Source organism: Mandrillus leucophaeus, unplaced genomic scaffold (assembly GCF_000951045.1).
Source record: "Mandrillus leucophaeus isolate KB7577 unplaced genomic scaffold, Mleu.le_1.0 Scaffold38, whole genome shotgun sequence".
NCBI lineage: Eukaryota > Metazoa > Chordata > Mammalia > Primates > Cercopithecidae > Mandrillus > Mandrillus leucophaeus.
Window position 1 is genome coordinate 4,788,052 of NW_012104031.1, and position 22,912 is coordinate 4,810,963.

Genomic DNA, 22,912 nt, shown 5'->3' on the forward strand with positions numbered 1-22,912 from the left:
GCAGCAATTTTTTTAAGCCCCCTAATGTGCTGAACTAAGATGACTTGGGACCACAGAGCAGTAGTCTCTAGTGTTTGGGCCATTGGATGTGACTGAGCCACACATACAGATCCAGGTCACATGTGTTTTCTTAGGCCTATCTTTCCAGGCCTCGGTTTTTACAGATGTTAAGGGAGAGGTTTGCACTCCTGAACTCCTCCTCCTCGCTCTCACTGCCTTTAAAGAGGTCTGGGTGGTGCTTTGAGTCCTAGGAATAGTCCTTTCCCAAGCCCCCCAGCAATGCAGGCTGCCTCTACTATTTTCAGCCCACAGGTCAATGAACTTTGGGTAACTGGACAGCCCATCTGCCCCTACTACTCTGGCTACCCAATGCCACTGACCTGGGGCTGCAGCTCTGGGGTGATGAACCACAGTTCTGAGAGGGCAGAAAACCTCAGCAGAGGGATCTCCGTTTCCGGAGTATGGAACAGTTTAAGTTGGAGGAAGGGTCTTTGTTTCTGAGGTTGCATATTGTGGCCAAGTTTTCCAAATATGCTTGATCAAAGGGGAGTAAAGGGCTGCAGTGATCCTAGCACCAATCCCTCAGACTTCCCCCTAGCATAGGAGATAGACAGACTTTTATTCCCTTTACTCTGTCTAAGTGGTTTAGGTGGTAAGACTTAGAAAAGATGCACCAGCTCCCAAGCAGACCAGCTCTGAGGGGGAATCAGAGCAAGGCAGATGGTCCTCTCACATATTCTTCCATTTCATTCCAGGATGATGTCCCTGGCCAAGCCCTATCCTGGCTCTCCTGTTCTGATAATGTCCTGAGCCTCCCATCCTCACCACCACCCAAAACAGGGTGAGCACAGTGAGTTCTCTAGGGAGGCTCTGTCCATGCAGCTGTGCTGGAGCTGGCCTGGGTCATCTGGGGAACAGCTTATAGTGACGTGCCATAAGGGATTCTCTTTAGCCTCAGCCAGCATGGAATCCTGAGTAAAATGACTTTGTCTCAGCCAAAGGAATGTCATCAGCAGGGGATGTTTTTCTCCAGATCTAGCTGTAAGCCTTCCATAAGGTTTCCTCCTTTGTGGTTTTCTCAGCAGGGCCTGGAAGGAGGGAGATCTGAGGCCTGGAAGGGGTAGACATAGGGTTTTACTTGGAGGGACAGGGGTCTTGTGCATGGAGCTGAGCTGTTCCTGAACATTCCCTCACAGCCCCCCAGAGACCATGTGGCTCGATCCCTCATCCTCATACCTGGAGGCCTGCCCACCCTCCCTTCCACCCTCCTCCCGCTGTGTTTCACCTCACACAGGGACTGGAGGAGCAGATCATAAAGAGAACAAGTCTCAGCCAGTAGCTCAGCTCAGGGCAGAGGCTGTCAGCTGAGTCCCTACTGAGCATTCTGGGGTATAGGGTCTGTACACCACCTCCTTCTTGGGACTGATTCCTGAGATGCCAGAACCCAACAGAAGGCGAGGTTCCTGCTATAGGTTCCTCTTTCCTTCTTGATGAGGAGGGTAAGTTCCACAGTAGTGTCTACCTTACTGCTTGGTGGAGGTTATTGTGGGCTTTTATAGGGGAAAGAGCAGGATCCCAGAAGCATTGCTACTTAAATAAATAACATGCAAATTAGCACTTGCTATTTTCAGTCCACAGGTCAAGGCACTTTGGGTAATAGGCAGCAGCACTGAAGAGAAATGCTGTCTGGGAGTTTTTTGTGAAAATATGAAAACACAGCCTCCCCTGTCAATGGGGAGCTCCCGTGCTTGAAGGGGCCCTGACCTTCCTTGCCTGTCATGAGGGTGTGGCAGAGTGGAAGGGATATGGTGGCACAGTTGCCTTGACTACAGTGGGGATGGGGTATGGGGGACGGGCAATGCAGGGGTGACTGTGAGCATGACTGTAGCCTGGGGCGCAGGGAGTTGGGGGCAGCTGAGGGACACATGGTAGAGGGGGATGACACCTGCTGAAAGGGAGCTGGGAGTCAGGCACTTGTCCAGAAAGAAAACCCAGCCAAAGAGGGAGAGAGGAAAAAGGCCTATCTATCTCACATAGGCTTCCTCTGTGCTCCTGTGGGGCTTCTCTTCAAAGAGCCCTTAGGAGCCATGATCTCATTTGTCTCCCATGCCAGCACTCTCACAGCAGCTCTTTACAAGGGGGAAACTGAGGCAAAGAAAATCCAGGAAATGTCCAAAGCAGAGGGCAGAACGCAGACTAATATGCCTGAGGTCCCTCAGCCAGATTCCTGGGAGGGCTTAATTCCCTCTTCCTTCCCACACCTTCCCCACCTAGAAGGATCTCTGGAGTCACCTTGGCTGAGGCCCAAGATTCCTTTGGCTAAAGTTTCATTTCCAACAGAGACATTGAAAGATAGTTTATGGGAGGCTCTCCTTGTCTCCTGGACAATAATCTCAGAGGTTGACGTGGTTGGTTAGAATGGGGTAAGAAGAAAAGGGAAAGACTTGAGAGGCAGTTTGGTGTGCTCTGAATTCCAGTGTCACTTGCCTGAGGGTTTCTGGGTTCCAGGGTCACCTGTCTGGAGCCTGATCACATACCCGATTTCCTGGTGAGCCCCAGAAATGAGACCCTTGAGGGGATTAGGGTCCCAAGGTAGGTATCCATAACTCTGTCCACTGACCTGCCCTCATGTCTTCTTGTTCCCATCAATCATGAGGCTATTTCATTCCTTAGATGGAAAAGCCCATCCTTGCACAAGTTTTGGCCAGTCAGAGAACGTCCCCCTGGGCCTGTGGGTGACAGCTGGGCCTGTGACTCCTCTGCATCCTAGCCAGGCCTGGTTGATAGCATAATAGCAGAGGCAGGACAATGGGCATTTTATAGCAGAGTGATTAAAAAGAGAAAGAATTAAATCAGAGTGGGGGGCAGGGAAAGGAAAGAGAAAGGAATTGGGAGAGGGACTTCAGTGAATTAACCCTTTCCATACTGTGGCAGGATCAATGGGGAATTACCTGGCCACATCCTTAATCCCAGCTTTCAAAAACCTACTCTCAGATGCCGCATTGACCCAACTGAATCCTGAGGGAATCATCTGTCATGACCTTGACAGCTATCTAGGAAAATAATTTCCAGTCTCTGTGTAGCAGAAGTTTTCAAAGCATATTCACGTCTATGAGTTTATTCTATTCTCAGACAACCTAAGCAGGTATTATTATACTTGCTTTAGAACATTAACAGCAAGAAAGATTAATAATAGAGTGGCCTAGTTTGGCCACAGGTTTAGAAGCCACAATGACTTGGGTCCAGGTCCAGGCAATGGATTTCTTTACCATTAGCAATGCCTGTGTCTTCCAGAGTTCCTCATGCATGAGGGTGGGGAGCTTCTCTCCTTTCCTGGACCAGCATGACTGCTGTCTTTCCTCCTCAATCTCCAGGCCCTTCCTACAGGAAATGCCAGGTACCCTGGATCAGACCCAGTTCATGTGGTCAGAAAATCCAGAACGTTCGAGCCAAAAAGGACTTTAGAGAACATCTAGTTCAAACCCCTCATTTTCACAGAGGAGAAAATTAGGCCCAGACAGGGCAAGTGACTAGCTCAAGACCCCTCCACACAACTCAGGTGTCTTGATTCCTGGGGCAGGCTTCTTTTCACTAGTCAGTGGCACCACTTCTTGCCACTCCCTCCCTGGGGCTAGTGTGGGGCTCAGATGGACAGGTTTGGAAGGTAGATGGGAGAATTTGAACTGGGGTCACTGGGAGTCAACAGATGCACAGTGGAGTGTTCCAAAGCTCAGCCCTAATCCCAGCTGAGATTTCTCTGGGGTAGCAAGTCAGCCAGCTGGAGGAAGGGGTCCTGGTCCCAGCTGTGTTACTGTTCAACAAATATTTATATAAACTTCAAGGAGACCTGCCTTTCTCACCACCCCCACAGTTGGGAGGGGCAGGAGAGAGGGTAGACCCTCCACATCTTGTATAGTGAGCTACCGTCTCAGTAGTCCTAGCTGATTATCCTGCTTCCAGTATCCCAACACATCAGTGGCTTTGTGTGCTTCTGAGAACATGAGACAGAGGACCATAGGAAGGGGTAGGGGAGAGGGGCTGCCTCTCCAGTAAGGGCCTGACGGACCCTCACCCAGGGTCACTGGGCAGATGCCAGGGTGTGTGTGAGTGTGTGTGTGTATGCATGTATACAAACCCTCCACCTCAAGAGGCCAGGAGCAATCATTTCAGATCAGCTTAAGCACCCATTCCACTGCACTCCATTGCCAAATGGGATCCCATAGCAATGGGATCCATTGCTAATTTGGATCCCATATATCTGTGAAACAGAAATGAAACCTCATACAATGTATCGAGAAAGTACTGTAAATGATCATCTTCTTCTTCTTCTTCCTCTTCCTCCTCCTCTTCTTCTTCTTCTTCCTCTTCTTCTTCTCCTTCTTCTTCTTCCTCTTCTTCTTCTCCTTCTTCTTCCTCCTCCTCCTCTCTTCTTCTTCCTCTTCTTCTTCTTTTTTTTTTTGAGACAGGGTCTTGCTCTGTCACCCAGGCTGGAGTGCAGTGGCATGAACACGGCTCACTCCAGCCTCAATCTCCAATGGCTCAAGCGATCCTCCCACCTCAGCCTCCAGAGTTGCTGGGACCACAGGTGCAAGCCAACACAACCAGTTAGCTTTAAAACTTTTTGCAGAGAAAGGGTCTCGCTGTGTTGCCCAGGTTGGTCTCGAACTCCTGGGCTCAAGCAATCCTCCCGCCTAAGCCTCCCAAAGGGCTAGGATGACAGGTGTGAGCCATCACACCTGGCCAATGTTATCTTCTTTAATCCTCAAAATCATCTCACCACCTCCACTTCTATCCCTGGTGTGAGCCACCATCTGCTCTCACCTAGCTAACTGCAGCAGTCTGCTTTCCACACTTCCTGGTTCCCCTGGTGTCCCTGTGGTCTGCTCTCCTTAGAGTAGCCAGACAGACCCTTTGCAAAACATGTTGGATCACATTGTCCCTCGCCCTGAAGTCCTCCAGTGGCTTCCTCGCTCTTGGAAGAAAAGCTAAAGTCCTCAGCATGGCACACATGGCCTCTGGCTACCTGGGACCTCATTTCTGGCCACTTGCCTCCTTGCTAACGCTCCTTCAGCCACACTGACCTCCCTGCAGTTCCTTGAACTTACGCTGATTCCTGCCTCTGGGCCTTTGCATATACTCTTCCGTCTGCCTGGACAGCTCTCTCCCCAGTTATCTGCATAGTTTATCAAAGAAGCCTTCCCTGACTACCCACTCTCAAATACCCACTACCCTATCACTCTCTGCCCCTTACCCTGCTTTATTTGTCCTTATGACACACAGCACCACCTAATTTATTGCATGTTTATTTGTTGGCTTGTTTGCCATTTCTTTTTCTCTCTTTCTTTAATTTAATAATTTTTTTTAAATACAGAAGTTTTCACAAATTTGGGTGTCATCCTTGCACAGGGGACATGCTAATCTTCTCTGCATCATTCCAATTTTAGTATATGTGCTGCCAAAGCGAGCACTGCCATTTCTTTTTTGTTTTGTTTTTTGAGACAGAGTCTCGCTCTGTTGCCCAGGCTGGAGAACAGTGGTGTGATCTCGGCTCACTGCAACCTCTGCCTCCTGGGTTTAAGCGATACTCATGCCTCAGCCTCCTGAGTAGCTGGGATTACGGGCACATGCCACCATGCCCGGCTAATTTTTGTATTTTTAGTAGAGAAAGGGTTTTGCCATGTTGGCCAGGCTGGTTTTGAACTCCTGACCTCAGGTGATCCACCCGCCTCAGCCTCTCAAAGTGCTAGGATTACAGGTGTGACCCACCACACCCGGCCATTTCTTTTCATACACGAGTTTAAGAGTAATGCCTATTTTTTCTCCTACCACATCTGCAGTGTCTGGTATATATTATGTGGTCTATAAGTGTTTATCGAATGTATGAGCAAATATCACAAGGTGGGCATTTCTTTCAGATAATAACACCGAAGCACAAAGAGGCTAAGTAATGCACACAGGTAGTGAGTAGCAAACCGAAAATTATATCCAGGCCAGTTGGGCTTGACTGTTCCATCTACTTTGCTACTCTGCCTCCCAAGAGCAGGAAACTAACCACAAGGACCTGTGGAGATAAAAGAGATTGTATAAGCCAGCAGTGCTGGCTCATGCCTGTAATTCTAGCACTTGGGGAGGCCAAAGTGGGTGGATAGCTTGAGCCCAGGAGTTTGAGACCAGCCTGGGCAGTATGGTAAAACCCTGCCTCTACAAAAACAAAACAAAACAAAACAAAAAACAAAAATTAGTGGGTATTTTAAAATTTAAGAATTAGCCTGTACTACATTTTAAACTTAGCACGGATTAAAAGTAGCACAGTGGCACTTGCTTGTAGTCCCAGCTACTTGGGAGGCTGAGGTGGGAGGATTGCTTGGGCCCAAGAAGTCAAGGCTGCAGTGAACCATGATTGTGCCACTGCACTCCAGCCTGGGTGACAGAGTGATGCTTGTCTCAGAAAAAAAAAGAGACAGAAAGAGAGATATTGTATAGCTGTTGCCTTCCAAACTTCAGGAGTATCTGATCAGAGCTGGCAAAGGGTGGTATCTTTTAGTTGGAACCTCACACAGGGAGCTCCTTTTCCTGGCTAAATCCAGAAAACAGGGAACATCAGAGGAAAGTTCACTCCAGCATGGGCACAGAGCAGCTGGCTATCCCCCAGGGCCCCTCTGTGGAGGCTCACTGTGGCTTGGAAAGGGGCAGTGACAGCCAGATGATAAGCTCTGTCCCTGATCTTCTAATAACACTCAGCAGAATGTCAGCAGTCCTGGGAACCCCAACTGCTGGAAGTCCCACCACCTGAAATTGTCCATATGGCCATGTATGTGTAGATAGTGTCATTCCTGAACTGCCCTTTGTCATCAAACCCACAGGGGCCAAGACAGAAGCCAGACATCAAAGTAGAGGAAGAATGAGAGATTGAGGCTGAGGAGAGGGGCTGGAAGAGGGTGAGCAGTCAAAGAGGGCAGGGTCTAGGTCAGAGATTTATTCCTGTCTCCCAAGCTGGAGAAGTCCCAACAAGAAAGAGAAAAGGCATGACACAGACCCCTTTAAGTAGGAGCTGGCCAAAGGAGAAGGGGTATAGGCTGGTGAGAATACACTCGCCCTGCTCTGGGTCACACCCCACCCCCGCCAGGCTGAGCACAAGGTCACTCATCTTGCTCTGGATGGGCCCCTCCACTTCTCAGACACTCTCTGTGCCTGTCTGGTTGCCACACACCCCCTGCACATCGGCGGGCCTGTGTCCTCAAACAGTTGATCTTGTGCACACACAGCCTCTTTGTATCCAGCCACCTCTCACACACATGTTCGGATGGGTCTCACACAGTATCTGTCTGTCTCTCATTTCCACTGCTTGGCGTGCACATCATGAACCCGCTGACTCTGTTTTTCTACCGCACATGCCCCCGTGTCAGCCTCTCCTACCTTGTCTCTCCGTGATCCTGCCCTGCATATTCAGTGAGTGTTGATCTGCCTCCAGTGTAGCTATGCGCTTTCGGTCTCTATGGGTCTGACTCTTTCCTCTGGCCTGCTTTGCAAATCTATACTTTTATGCCTCTTCCTGTGCTTCTTCCATTGTCACACCGATATATAGATAACAACCCTTCAGTCCTTCAGCATCTTGGGACCCCTAAACCTTTATACTTCAGTAGGTAGTTCCCTCTGCCTGGCCTGCTGGCTTTTCTTCAGCTGCAGTGAATGGCCTTTTACTGCCTGGCCAGAGACATCTGATAGCCCAGAGGCCAGAGCTGGCCCCTCGTGAACATCCTGGGACAGCTCAGCCTTTGAGCTAGAGGCAAACAAGGACTTGTATTCACAGAGGCTTGGGTTGCTCCTTCTGCCCTTGGACCAGAGTTCCTGACTGTGGGTACTTTGTGGCTCCCCAAAGCAAGACTCTATCCTGGAAGATGGAGAGGTCACGTAAGGGCATTCCAGGAGGGGGTCTCTAACAGTGATTCATTGGTCAGTCGACAGCACGGCCTGAGAACCTACACTGCTAGGTGTTGAGGGGACACAGAGAGAGAGAAGACAGAGTCTCTGTCCTTGGGAAGCTCCTACTCCAGTGGAAGGCCTGTGATCCCTGCCCCTGACATGCTCACAGGCTTCAGGGACACAAGGGCTGCACACAGAGGGAAAGGCTTCAAGGAGCACATGGTGAGGCAGCAGGTGTACTGGAACATGCGCAGAATGTCGGGGGAAGAGGTCTGGGTTCTGTTCTGGTGGGGCCAGTTTGAGTTATGTGATCCTCCCAAGCCAGTTAATCCAAGTTCCAACTTCTTCACTTGTAAATTGGGTGGGGGATGGGGGGAGAATATCTAATTCACATTAAATAAAATAATGCCATATTAGTGTGTGCAAACCATGCATGCTAGAATCATAAAAGTGCAAATTACTGCAGTACGCATTATGCACACAAGTGCCAGGACAACCCAGAGTCCAGTGGGATGAATCAGGAAAGGCTCCCTGGAGGGAGGGGATTTGGCAAAGATGGGTGGGCAACTGGACATCACCACCCAGGTGGAATAGCTGGCCATAGATGATGGCCTTTGTAGCTTTGGTTTTCTGGGAGCAACCAAGGGAAGGGATGGATGTAACATTTACTGACACCTGCTGCATGCCAAGTGTTATTTTTTCAGATGGAGCCTGATCTCGGCTCACTGCAACATCCACCTCCCAGGTTCAAGCAATTCTCGTGCCTCAGCCTCCCGAGTAGCTGGGACTACAGGAGCCCACCACCATGCCCAGCTAATTTTTGTGTTTTTAGTAGAGACGGGGTTTCACCATGTTGGCCAGGCTGGTCTCGAACTCCTGACCTCAAGTGATCTGCCTTGGCCTCCCAGAGTGTTGGGATTACAGGCATGAGCCACTGTGCCCGGCCACCAAGTGTATTACATACATTATATTTCACTACATGCTAAAAACAATCCTATTGCCATATTCATATTCTCACTTAAAATAGATAAACAGCTTTCCCAGAGACTCAGAGCTGGGATCTGAACACCAGGCCTGTCATACTTCCAAACTTGTGTTCTTTCTGTAATATCAGACTACATGGAATTTTCAGGTACCACACAAGCTCAGCTGGCTTACCACAGAACATAAGGAGAAGGTTGACAATTAAAGAGGGGAGACAGTGGACAGGTAGACAGGTGGGCAGAGCTGGTGGGGGAAAAGCCAAGATCATCTCAACAGCTTCCTTGACCCTTACACATCCTGACTGTCAACCAAATTGCATGTCATCACACTAGGTGAAAACTCCAGCAACTCAATTGTAGGTTACTAGGACACACTAGAGGGAGGACCACTCCTGAGCTAGCATTAGTTGCCATGGCAACCAGAATATATCCAGCAGCCCCTCTGGAGTACCTGGCTTACTCCAACTTTTCACTAACCGTGTTGGGTTTGAACAGACACTGTTATCCAGATTAATGCTGCATAGACTGAGGGGTGCTGCCCACTATTTTAAGAATTAAGGAGGCTGGGCACAGTGGCTTACCCCTGCAATCTTAGCACTTTGGGAGGTCCAGGGAGGATTGGGGATTGCTTGAGCCCAGAAGTTTGAGACCAGCCTGGGCAACATAGTGAGACCCTGTCTCTACAGTTTTTTGTTTGTTTGTTTGTTTGAGATGGAGTTTTGCTCTTCTTGCCCAGGCTGGAGTGCAATGGCGTGATCTTGGCTCACTGCAACCTCCACATTCTGGGTACAAGCGATTCTCCTACTTCAGCCTCCCAAGGAGCTGGGATTCCAGGCGCCTGCCACCACACCAGGCTAATTTTTTGTATTTTTAGTACAGACGGGGTTTCATCGTGTTGGCCAGGCTGGTCTCCTGACTTCAGGTGATCCACCTGCCTCAGCCTCCCAAAGTGCTGGGATTACGGGCATGAGCCACTATGCCTGGATTTCTAAAGAAAATTGTAAATATTAGCCAGGTGTGGTGATGTGTGCCTGTAGTCCCAGCTACTCAGGAGGCTAAGGTGGGAGGATCATGTGAGCCTAGGAGGTAGAGGCTGCCATGAGCCGTGATTACACCACTGAACTCTAGCCTGTGCAACAGAGTGAGATCCTGTCTCAAAAAAAAAAGGAGTGTTTTGAGAGCCAGTTCACATCTGACCCAGGAATCTAACTCCACACCTTCCTCTCGTCTTTCCTTCCCATCTTTCCTCTTTATAACTGGTGGTGTTTGTGTCCCACCTATGCTCCTCTGCAGTTACTTTTCCCGTATGTGCTGTCTGAGCACAACTGCAGATACCTGTGACTCAGACTCAGGGATTCCTCTCAGCCTATGTGCAACAGGCTTGAAACACAGACCCAATGCCCTCTAGGAGCTGCTTGCTCTCAGTCAATAAAGAATGGGAGCTGACATAAATACTCATGCTTCCTTGACCTTCTGGTGGGGCAACACTGAGGTGTATTCGATGTCATCTCCTAGAAATCCGTAAGCCCCAGTTGCCCACAGCAGTAACCTGCACATGAACATAGCCTATAGTGACTTCCTTCTCTTCCTGACTCACTTTCCCACTCCTATCAGCACTTTCCGGGCACCTGCCAAATAAACCACTCACACCCAAATCCTTGTCTCAAGGTCAGCTTCTGGGGACCCGGCCCAAGACATTCTTCATATGCAAGAAACATGTTTGAGTGAGGGACTGACAGCCCAATTAGCCAAGTCATGATGGGAAAGAGGTCATGGCCACTTGTGTGATTCTGTGTGCAGTGAGCTTAGCTATTTGCACAACAAGCACATGCTGTTCTCAGCCCAGACCCCAAACCACAGATGGGCACCATTTGCTGCACGAGAACATTGTGTGAACAGGTAAAAATGGGTCAGGACAAATCCATCTTTCTTGGCAAACAACTTATTATGTCATTCTTCCTGTGAGGATCAGAAAGATCATTTTCAAGCATGAAGGTTAATACATTCTTTGTCAAAGAATGTATTATCATCTAGAATGTGTCTGTGACAACTTAGGTCCAGCAGCTTGCTAATGTCTATCATCAAATGGCTGATGGAGAGCCAGCATTTGTTCAGCATTTATGATATCTAATGTAAGAGCAGTAACTAATTTAATCCTCACATCAATCTTACAGAGTAGGCACCACTTCTCTCCACAGTTTTCAGCTGAGGAAACAAGCAGAGGGAGGTGAAAAACTCATCCGAACTCACAGAGCTAGGAGGGAAAAGAGGCAGGATACAAACACAGGCAGCCTAGCTGTGAGTCTTCACTCTAAACCATGCTATGGCTCTGCCCATCTGTGGTATGCCTGTGTTGATAAGCCTGTTCTCAAAAGTCTGTTTATTTAACTGCATGCTACAGGATTAAAAGACTATCAAGACTGTGTTGCGAAGCATTCCTTGAAATGTAAGTCAAAGCCCAAATTTAATGTCCTCATCTTCCAAGTTTAAGAAACCTTATTTTGATACTCTAGCAACCCCTAATTAAGACTGAAGCCATCAGCTAAATGAACAGACCATTATGTTGAGATCAGAATAACAGATTTCTGTTTTATTTTATTTTATTTTATTTTATTTTTTGAGATAGAGTTTTGCTCTTGTTGCTCAGGCTGGAGTGCAATAGCGTGATCTTGGCTCTCAGCAACCTCTGCCTCCCGGGTTCAAGCGATTCTCCTGCTTCAGCCTCCCAAGTAGCTGGGATGACAAGTGCATGCCACCATGCTAGCTAATTTTGTATTTTTAGTAGAGATGGGGTTGCATCATGTTTTTGTTGGTTAAGCTGGTCTCAAACTCCTGACCTCAGGTGATCCACCCACCTCGGCCTCCCAAAGTACTGGGATTACAGGCATGAGCCACTGCGCCCAACCAGAATAATAGATTTCAAACTGACAGCTCTTTATACTTTTCAAAGCACTCTTACTATTCTTTTCCATTTGATCCTCTTAAGGCAAAAGTGATTACCTTTTTTACAAATGAACAAACTAAGATCAGAGAGGACAGGTGACTTGCTCAGTGCCACAGCAAGTTAGAGGTGTGCTTAGGATTGAACTCCAGATCTCAGAATTAGCCCAGTGCTTCTTCCCCTACACCACAGAGAAACATCAGCCAAGGCTGTGTGTATGAATCTGGAGTCAGCATTCTAATTGTCAGATATTATCTTCAATGAAGCAACAGCCATCGTCTACTTCAACTACATACTGCTTCCTTTACTATGGACCCAGTAAGGATCCCACCTTTCTATTTTATGTTAATTTTTAAAATTTAACTTTCTAGAGACAGGGTCTTTGTTGCCCAGGCTGGTGTGCAGTGGTGTGATCATAGCTCACTGCAACCTCAACTCCTGGGCTCAAGGGATCCTCCCTCCTCAACCTCCTGAGTAGCTGGGAGGGACCATAGGCATGCGCCACCATGCCTAGCTAAGTTTTCATTTTTTTTTGTAGAGACAGTGTCTTGCTATGTTGCCCAGGCTAGTCTCAAGCGATCCTCTCACCTTGGACTCCCACAGTGCTGGGATAACAGATATAAGCCACTGAGCCTAGCCCACTTATTATTATTATTTTTTTTGAGAGACAGAGTCTTGCTCTGTTACCTGGACTGGGGTGCAGTGGCACAATCAAAGCTCATTGTAGCCCTCAACTCCTGGGCTCAAGTGATCCTCTTGTCTCAGCCTCCCAAGTAGTTGAGACTATCCCTAGGCACGTGCTGCCATGCCTGGGGTCTCACTTTGTTGCCCAGGCTGCCTACCTCCCTTTTAGATTTGAAGTCCTTTCAGGAGAAAAACTGAGTTTCCTTCCTGAACGTGAATGTTGGGTCCTCCCGAGGATGGCCCCCTACTGTTCTCTGCTTCTATCCTTGGGTTCCATGAGCAAAAACTAGGCCTGGCCCAGCTGTCCTGCTAGGCGGGATTCCTAAAGACCTATCAGGAAACAGACAAGGCAAAGGCAGAGGAAGAAATAAGAAGTGGGACAACTCGCCTCCTCGTCCATTCAAATTCAAAAGGGGTCTCTTCTCTTTGTACAAACCACATAAACCCAGTGCTCATTGCAAGAGAATTCTTATCAATGAGGGTGGCTGGGCTGGGTATCTTGGGGTCTGAGAGTCAGACGTGAGTCCCGTGGGAGGGTAGTGAATGCAGCTCCTTCTCAGGAGGGTAGCTGCAGAGGCTGGGGCGCTGACGGTAAGGCTGAAGTGTCTCTTTAAGGCTTGAGCTCGCTGATTCTGGGAGCACAGAGCCAGCCTGGGAGAAGGCAGAGGCCTACAGTTTATTTTATTTGACATTTTTCAACGTCAGGACACTTCAGAGCCAAGGAGGAAACGAATCCCATCTGTTCTGAGCCCCCAAGCACAGTTCAAGAGGACAGGCTGGGGAGTGGAGGAAGGGGTGCTGAAGAGAAAAGAAGACTGGAACATCCAGCCACACGCGGAGGGCAGGAAGCAACCTGATGAGGGAGCCAGGGTGTGGCAGAAGTCGCCAAGGAATCCTTCTGTTCGGACACACGCTTACCGCTCACTCAAGATGGAGCCTGCTGACTCTGTTTAATGCCCTGTGGCCCTTGGCACAGGTTGCAGGACAGCAGTCCTGCCGGGGCTGTGGACCTCACACCTCTATGTAACGTGAAGGGCACCCTCTGGAGTTGTGGGACTTGGCAGTAGTGTTGCTGCGTTGGTTTGCAAGTCCCCATCCATTACTGCCACCCAGCTCAGACACAGCTCACCCATTCACATACACAAAAATGGACACATTGAGAGGGAAACCCACGTTAAGGTAAGGAGCAGATGGAGGGCCCTCTGACCTCCTCCCACCAGGCACGTGTTGCTCCCATACTCAGTGCCTGCATCCACCTCTGTATGGGTACCCATCCTCTATTCCCCTCCCACACCAATGGATGCCAGGGATGGAAGGACAGATGGCTGTGAAAGTTATCTTCTTATTTAGATTAAATTCCAGACCTTCCTATTTTTAGAAAAACAAATTCCTTTTGTATTTCCAAGTGGTAAAAATGGCCCGAGCTGTCATCTAGGACAGTCAGCAGCCAACTCGAAGTTGTCTGCAGTGTCATGATTTGGATATTACCCTGGCAAGACTACTTCTAGTGTCAAGCGGGTGATCAGTCTAGGTGCCAAATTTTAAGAGGATCATTGACGTCTTGAGAGCTTCCAGAGGAGGGTGATCAGGACAATGAAAGGTTTGAAAAACTGGGTCATTTAAGAAAGTACTGAAAAAAGCTAGCGACATTTTCTTTTTCTTTTTGGTCTAGAGAATATTTGAGCTATATTAAGAACATGTTGAAATACTTGGATGAAGACTTACACCCTTATTCTATTTTTCCCAGATGACAGAATTTGAATCAATAGGTAGAAGTTACAGTGAAGCAGATTTCAGCCGAATATTTAGAGATTTTCTTATAACTTAATTCTATATGATATGGAACAAGCTTCCCATCACTGTGCCTATGCAAGCCAAGGATGAAAGACTGTCTGTCAGGGATACTGTAGATAAGATTGTTGTACTAGATAGAAAGATGGGCTAGTCTAAAATTACTGAGAAGCTTTAGAAAAATGTGGCTTTCTGGCTAGCAGAGGTTCTGCATTGGTAAGTCTGAGGTTTAGAATTTGTATTTCTAAGAAAACCCCATCAGCTATAAAACTCTTAGAAGAAAACATAGGGGGAAAGCTGCGTGGCATTAGATTTTGCAATGATTTCTTAGATATGACACCCAAAGCACAGCCAACACAAGAAAAAATAGATAAACTGAATTTCATCAAAATAAAAAGCTTTTGTGCATCAAAAGATACTTCTACAGAATGAAAAGGAAACCCAACCCACAGGATGAAAAAAAAATCTCCAAATCATATATCTGATACAAGGTTCATATCTAGCATATATAAAGAACTCTTAACACTCAAAAAGAAAATAAACAATACAATTTAAAAATGGGCAAACGACTTGAATAGATATCTCTCTGAAGAAGATATACAAATAGCTAACAAGTACATAAAGATGTTCCATATTACTAATCACTAGAGAAATCAAAACCACAATGAGATAACCACTTCACCTCCATCAGGATGGGTTTTTTCTTTTTTTTTTTTTTGAGTCAGAGTGCCACCCAGGCTGGAGTGCAGTGGTGTGATCTTGACTCACTGCAACATCCACCTCCTGGGTTAAGGCAACTCTCCTGCCTCAGCCTCCCGAATAGCTGGTATTACAGGCACACAACACCACGCCAGCTAGTTTTTGTAGTTTTGGTAGAGATGGAGTTTCACCATGTTGGCCGGGCTGGTCTCCAACTCCTGCTCAAGTGATCTGCCTGCCTCAGCCTCCCAAAATGCTGGGATTACAGGTGTGAGTCACCGCGCCTGGCCAGGATGGCTATTATAAAAAAACAAACAAAACAGAAAATAGTAAATGTTGGGGAGAATGTGGAGAAATTAGAACCCTCATTCATTGCTGGTAGAAATGTCAAATGGTGCAGCCATTGTGGAAAACGGTATGGTGGGTCCTCAAAAAAAAAACCAAAAAACAAAAAACAAACGAACGAAGAAACCAAACACATAGAATTACCATATGATCCAGCAATTCCATTTCCAGGTATATACCCAAAAAGAACTGAAAGCAGGGACTTGAATAATATTTGGACACCAATGTTCAGAGCAACATTCTTCACAATAGCCGAAAGGTGGTAACAACCCATGAACAGATGAATGGGTGGACAAAACGTGGTGTATACATACAATAGAATAGAGTTCAACCTGAAAAAAGAATGAAATTCTAATGCTACAACATAAATGCTCCCTGATGACATTATGCTAAGTGAATAAGCCGGTCATTAAACAACAACAACAACAACAAAGACTGAACGATTCCACTTATATGGGTTACCTGGAGTAGTCAAATTCATAGAGAGAAAAAGTAGAATGGTGGCTGCCAGGAGCTGAAGGGAGGAGGAAAGGGAAGCTACTGTTTAATGGGTGCAGAGTTTCTCTTTGGGGAGAAGACAGAGTTCTGGAGATGGACGTGATGATGGTTACACAGCAATGTGAATGTACTGCATGCCACTGAACTGTATACTTTAAAATAGTTAACATAAAATGGTAAATTTTATGTTATATGCATATTACCATGATTTTAAAAAATAAATCCTTTTCTAAAAAACATGTATGATTATTCTGGCAGCAGCATCAGAGTCACTTTCTTCCTTCTAGTTTGCTGACTTCAGTTGGAAGAATTTGCCTTCTTTGATTTGCTGACTAATGACCCTGAAAGGGGCCTGTCACTGGAGGGAGTAGGGAGAGCTGACTTGAGACTGAACAGGGGCTTGGGAAGAACCCTTAAATGGATGATCCCCCCGCAGATAAACAGAGTGTGGAGAAAGCGCCAGAATTACTGTCATCTTTTATGGCTCGCTCGGATAGCTTGGAGCCGATTATGTCACCCAGTGGGGAGAGATCAGTTATTCTGCTGGCCCAGTGCTGGGAGCTCTTGGGAGACAGAAAAGTAAATTGCAGCAGGCCGAGGCTGATGGGTGGGAAGGGGTGTCACAGCATGGCTGAGGAGGGAAGCGCTGAAACTATCCCTACAGGGAATAGTCCTATCCCTTTTATGACTAGAGAAACAGTTTTTTAAGAAATAGGACATTTTCTAAATTATAACATCTAGATGGAAACCACAGTGGGGATGAGAAGACCAACAGGAGGCTGAGCAAGGACAGCTCAGGTTTGCATGTTCACTTAAAGAGTCGCTGGAATCCAGGTTGCCTTGTTACTAATTAAAACGACAACACCACTTAACCATGAAAACATATAATTGAGGAGTGACTGTTTACATTAAATTACTGGGATTATAAGTTGATTCCCTTCAACTCTGACTTCTCAGATGGCCATGTTTACAGTCCTGGCAGGGAAGTTAACAAACTCGTGTTAAGGGTTACTGCTAACTGAAGGTTGACCATAAAAAATGCATGTGAAATGATCTTGTAAACTAGCATCACAGTTTACAGTGAGGTCCGCTTTATGGATATTGTCATGCCAACAATTGATTCTGCGTTCCCCATGCAAACTCCAGGCTTCCCTGGGCCTATAGCTGGGGGCTGTGCAGGGAAGGCAAGTTCTTATCCATGCTAGTCTCGGTGAACTCTAATTTTAAAAAAATGGATTCGGGAGCACACATACTGTCCAGAGGAAAGAGGATAAAACAAGGATGTTAGAGGGGGGATAAAGAGGGTCTTTCCTACCCTTTCCCCCTGCATTCCATGCCCCCACACCCTATTATCTATGCCCCTGGGACTGACCAGTTGCTACTAGATCTGTCTTCGCTGCTGATTCTGAGTGAGTGGGACTCTGGTCAGACTACACAAAGCTGATGGTAAGAATCGTGTCTCTCCATCAGTCTGGCACTCTAATAACAAAAATAATAATAGCAGCAAAAATAATAGCTATCATTCAGTGAGCATTTACAATAAGCCAGGAATTATTCTAAGTACTTTACATATATTAACCCATTGAATCCTCATCATAGCCCTGAAATAAGTTCTACTATTATCTGCATTTGACAGATAGACAAATGAAAGAATGCCTGGGGAGGTTAACTAGTTTGCTCAAGCTCATACAGCTAGTTAAGAGCCGGAAGTCCTGCCACCTTCCTCAGACTGGGATGTCTCCAAGCAGGGGTCCTGTACCTTCCAACACTTGGGGTATTTTCTGCCATGGCCATCAGGTGGGTTGGTGGGGTGAAGGGCTCTCAGAGGGGTTTCGTTTCCATCAGTTTGGGAGCTATACTGGGCAGGGGTCCCGTCACCTCCACCAGTCTGGGAGCTGTGCTGGGCAGGGGTCCTGTCACTTCACCTGTCTGGAAGCTCCCTAGGGTCTGGGGCTATGGTCCTTCTAACACATGGGGGACTTTCTAAAGACTCAGCCCCACAGGGCTTGTGCCACCCTCTGCACCTTCCTGGGATTCTCAGAGGAGGGTAGCAACCTGACACTTCCTCAGGCAGTGCCTGGCAGCTTCCTAGGGCAGAGGCTGTGTGGAGCAGCTCCTCACACACTTTGACTCTCCTTCCTGTCCAGCACAGGCCTCTGACCACAGAAGGAGCTCAGGACCTGTGCACTGCATGGCTTTTCTCTGGTCTCAGCTCCAGGCTGGCGGATCTGAGCATGAGCGTGAGGTTGGGCTGGCCCCTGGGATTTAGCAGGCAGTAAACAACTCCATTCATGCGTCAGTTGTTTTGCTCCAGAGCAGCCTCATCAGCTGGACAGGCCCTAACCAGATCCCTCCAAGTTTCTCCGCAAGGGTGGAGATGGGGGTGGGGAACAGTGGATGGCCTGGAGCTTGGCTCTCGTCTTCTCCGAGGAGAAGCTACTTTCCACTCCCTTGAAGTCTGAGATTTTTATTGGGGAGAGGCAGGCCCTGGCAGTAAGATATTAAGTCCCTGAGAAGGAAGGGAAGAGGTACTGCTGCTACTTGTATGGCCCCTTGGCGGAGGAGGGCACCAGCAAACCAAGAAGGGAGAGTGGAAGGCAGTCAGCTGAGAGGTGCTCCAGAGAAGCTTCCAGAACCACTGCCTCTCTCCGGTCTCCAGGCTTGGAAGAGTGGGCCAGGATCCCCCTAAGCCCCCAGCACTTCATTCTTCCTATCCTCTCTTCTGTCCTCCCAGACTAGGAAAGGACAGCAAGAATGAAGTGCTAGGGGCTTGAGGTCCTGGCCAACTCTTCCAAGGTTGGAAGGCACAGGCACAACTCTGTCAATTAAGGCAGAAAAAGAAAGAAGATGAGGGTCCCTGCAGGGCAAAAGGCAGGAAAGAAGGGTTTGACATGCTGGGTAGGGATTAGGAAGTTGCATGATTGGTAGAAGGTTTGCAGAGGAAGAAACCCAAGGAGCAGAGACTGAGGACCACAGGGGTCGGATACGGAACTGAGGAGTTAGGAACTCCTGGCAAAGGAAGTGGAGCTACTGCTGCTACTCTCTGTTTGACTAGCGATTTCACCTACATGCTCTCATTTTCTCTTCTTAGGTAGATAGATATGATGTTAATATACTTTTTTTTTTTTTTTTTTTTTGCAAATGGGAAAGCAGATTTAGTTGTCCAGGGTCTACACAGAGTTCGCATAAGAGCTGGGAATAAAACGCTTTTCCAAGGCTCTTTGAGCCAGTTTCTTGAGGGCAAAGAGCCAGGGAGGAGGATGACAGAATGACAGCCACAGAGACCAATGAGAGGGAGGCGCCTTCATTGACCAATCAGCTCCTCGGATGTAGGCCCTGCCCACACCACACCCAAGTCTAGAATAAACCACATCGAATTTCAGAGGCAATAACAAAGTGTACACATCACACTTTTGTGTGCTTTCGTCGCAGCACAGCAAACCAAAACCCCTGTTTTGGGTTCCACTCCACGTTTAAGGCATCCCATCCCAGTGGTCTTTCCACCATCCTCCCCGCGCCATCCAAGAAGGCCCTGCGCTTACCCGGTAGTGATGTCGTCGTCTTCCGTCATGGTCTTGCCCATGAGGTCACTGTCGCTCATGTAGCCGGACTTGAGGTCCACCTCATCTGAGTCCAGGGACTCGACCAGCTCCAGGCGGGAGATGTGGCTGAGCTTGCTGGGGCTGCGCATGGGCATGGTGTGGGAGTAGTGGGCCCGCTCCCCGTGCATGTACCAGGTGGGCGTCCCCTCGGAGCGGCAGCTCCCACCCACAGAAGGTGCGTCACCAGCCTGCAGCCGCGGACTGGACTGGCCGTAGCGCCATGAGAGAGGGGACGAGCGGTTGGAGAGGCTGGACACGCTGCGTGGGTTGGCGTCATCGCTGTCATAGCAGGTCGTCTCCAGGGAGCTGGGCGGAGAGCAGAAGGCACTACTTAGTCCTTGGTACGGCCGCTGTGTGCTCTGTCCCCTCACACGCACCCCAGCAATGCCTCCCCTCCACCTACAGGCCCTCTCACCTCCTCCCCACCTGCCCAAGCTCCACCTCCTCCATGAGGCCTCTGATTGTGTGTTACCTTTGTAATAAGTTATCTGTTTGACAAAGGAAATGATCTTAAGTGGCTAGGGAAGCAATCCTGTATACTGTTAAGAGCCTAGATTGTATAATATGACCTGGGTTTGAATTCTTTTTTGCTATTTGTTAGTAAGTGAGCTCAAGGAAAGTAATTAACTGAAGCTTCAGTTTCCCCATCTGTACAATGAGGATAACGGCATAACAGCTACCTTACAGAGTTGTAAGGATCACATATGTACAGATGGAACACAGTGCCTGGTATATGGAAGGGGGCAACAGATCTAGGGGCAAGTGGGAGAGACTGGTCACTTAAGCTTAGAAGGCCTTGATCATTTTGTTAAGGATGTGTCCATCATCTCTTTTCTATTAATTAGCCGAGGGCTAGCTGATTCCCAAACATCAGATATAGGAAAGCTGAAGTCGAGTGCAGAGGATAGGAAAAGTTTTGGGAATCTTGGCTGTATGGCAGGTCCCCAGTAAGACTGGTCCAAGCCACAGGCCTAGGGCAGCAGGGGAAGTAAAGCCTCCCCAGAGAATAGGGCAGCCTTATCTGGACAAAGGAGAGGACACAGGGAACCCGACATGTGGGTGAAGCCGAATGTCCAGTCTCAAGCCTCAGGCCCTGCTAGACCAGGCCAATGGAGCAATGCCCAATGCTGGATGACCTGAGACTAGGGGAGCCTGGGGGCCTAGGGAAGGAGATAGGGCCAGGGGGGCTGCAGAGAGGAAATACAACTGGAATCTGCAGGGGTGGCTTGCACTTGGGTTCAGGCTGAGCCCCATAATTCCACCTAGCCTAGCAGTGGGGTCAGCCTAAATCAGCCTTAGGCAGGGTCTCCATAACTTGTCCTAACTTAAGCCAGACAGGACTAAGTAAGTGAAACGGGGTTTGGTGGCCAAGAAAGCTGGGGCAACTGAGGCAATCTGTGGCTGAACATGAGTTGTCTGAACCCAAGCGATCATTGGTCTGTGAACATATCCATTGCTTAGCCACTTTGGGGGCTGGAATGGGAGTGGGACATTGATTTTTCCATTCTGATTTCTATCAAGTTTCTTGAAAAAAAGAAAAATTTCCAAAGTTGTCTCTATTGGACCTGAAAAAATATGGTCTTATTTTCTGATCAGCAGCACTTGAGGGATCCAAACGCTCTTGAAACTGAGTGTGCTGGGGTCCTGGCAGTAGTCCTGTGGGCAAGATGGCGGAGGCTCTGGCCGGGCAGGGCAATCAGTGGCGGCTGCTTCTGAACCTCTGGAGGGCTTCCTGACCGGGTCCATGCCCAGCCGCTCCCCTCCCGGCCCTGCCAACTCTTTTTACTTATTTATTTATTTTTGACAGGGTCTCACTCTGTTGCCTAGGCTGGAGTGTAGTGGTACAAACACGGCTCACTGCAGCCTTGACCTCCTGAGCTCAAGTGACCCTCCTGCCTCAGTCCCAAAGTAGCAGGGATGACAGGCACACATGAGCACATCCTGCTAATTTTTGTATTTTTTATAGAGATGGAATTTTGCCATGTTGTCCAGGCTGGTCTCGAACTCCTGAACTCAAGCAATCCTCCTACCTTGGCCTCCCACAGTGCTAGGGTTACTGGCGTGAGCCACTGCCCCTTGCTTCTGGCAGCCCTTTAGGAACCCCTTTGTGTTCTGCAGCTCTGCCTTGTACAGTGTCTTGTTTCGGCTTCTAATTACCGTGGATCTAGACATCACATCTCCTTGGACAGAAACGGACATTCCCCAAAGCCAGAGACTGTGGTGATGGTGTGACTTTGCCTGCCTTGCTCACTCACGACTGTATTTCAGCACTTTGCATGGCGCCTGGCCTGCAGCTGGTGCTGAAGAATGAATCAAACAGGACCAAACCCACGATGGATGTGTAAATAAAAAGCAAGGAAGTTCTCATCAGAAAACTCAGGCCAGGGCCCTATGCAGTAAGTGCTTGATAAAAGCAAGCTGACCTTGACCACGGGATGAGACATGGGAGGAAGAGGATGATGCTAACCATACTGAGAGGGTGGCGGAGATCTCCAGGGGATCTGGTTTGGGTAGTTAGCCTTCACCATGGTTATACACTGGTGTGGGAGTGAGGGCTGCACTCAGCATTTGTGTTCCTCAATTCTATTCCTGGCCTGCCCCTGTTTAGTTCTTTGTACTAAAAGTCCTCTTCCCCTATTCCACAGCTCTCTCTCTTTTTTTTCAATTCCCCCAAACACATCTCTAGAGATCTCTAGACCTAAGCTGGTGAGGAGGATTCTAGCTCAGATCCTCAGTTCTTGAATTCCAGCCTGCACCCACCCTTCAGGCTTGCCTCTCTCTGGGGAGGACACAGTTTCATTTCCTCTCCAGCCACAGTCTGACCCAGACTTTCCTTGCTGGGGGAAATGAACCAGTAGAAATAGAGGAAGCAGCACAGGAGTAAAGGCTTCTGAAGAGGAATGGAATCTAGTTATCCTGGGAGTTCCTGGGTGAAAACAGCCTTGCAGGAAGCACACACTAGACTATAAGCTCCGAGGATAAAGCTTGTGTGTGTTCTGGGGAGCCAGTGCCCAGCGCTGCACCTGGCACACAGCTGGCATGGGCTCTGAGCATGCTGAGTACAGAACCCACCCTCATCAGCCAGTGTGACTCTGGCAGGTGCCTCCCTGCCCCCAGCCTCATTCTCTAACCCAGGGACTATGTATATATCCTGCCTACTTCCAGGGCTAAGGGAAGGGCTCATTGATAGAAAGCACTTTAAAAAGTAAAAGAGCCGGCCGGGCGCGGTGGCTCAAGCCTGTAATCCCAGCACTTTGGGAGGCCGAGACGGGCGGATCACGAGCTCAGGAGATTGAGGCCATCCCAGCTAACCCGGTGAAACCCCGTCTCTACTAAAAAGTACACACACAAAAAAAACTAGCCAGGCGAGGTGGCGGGCGCCTGTAGTCCCAGCTACTCGGGAGGCTGAGGCAGGAGAATGGCGTAAACCCAGGAGGCGGAGCTTG

The 22,912-nt window shown here is 48.4% G+C and overlaps 1 protein-coding gene across 1 annotated transcript in view; it reads right to left on the reverse strand.

Moving 5' to 3' along the window:
- The window catches only part of LOC105547114 (neuron navigator 1), a 181,426-nt gene that overhangs the window by 81,820 nt on the left and 76,694 nt on the right, over positions 1-22,912 (reverse strand). The window contains exon 3 of the mRNA XM_011990543.1: positions 19,407-19,772. Within this exon, the coding sequence (XP_011845933.1) occupies positions 19,407-19,772 (366 nt within the window). The remainder of the gene's footprint in view (positions 1-19,406; positions 19,773-22,912) is intronic.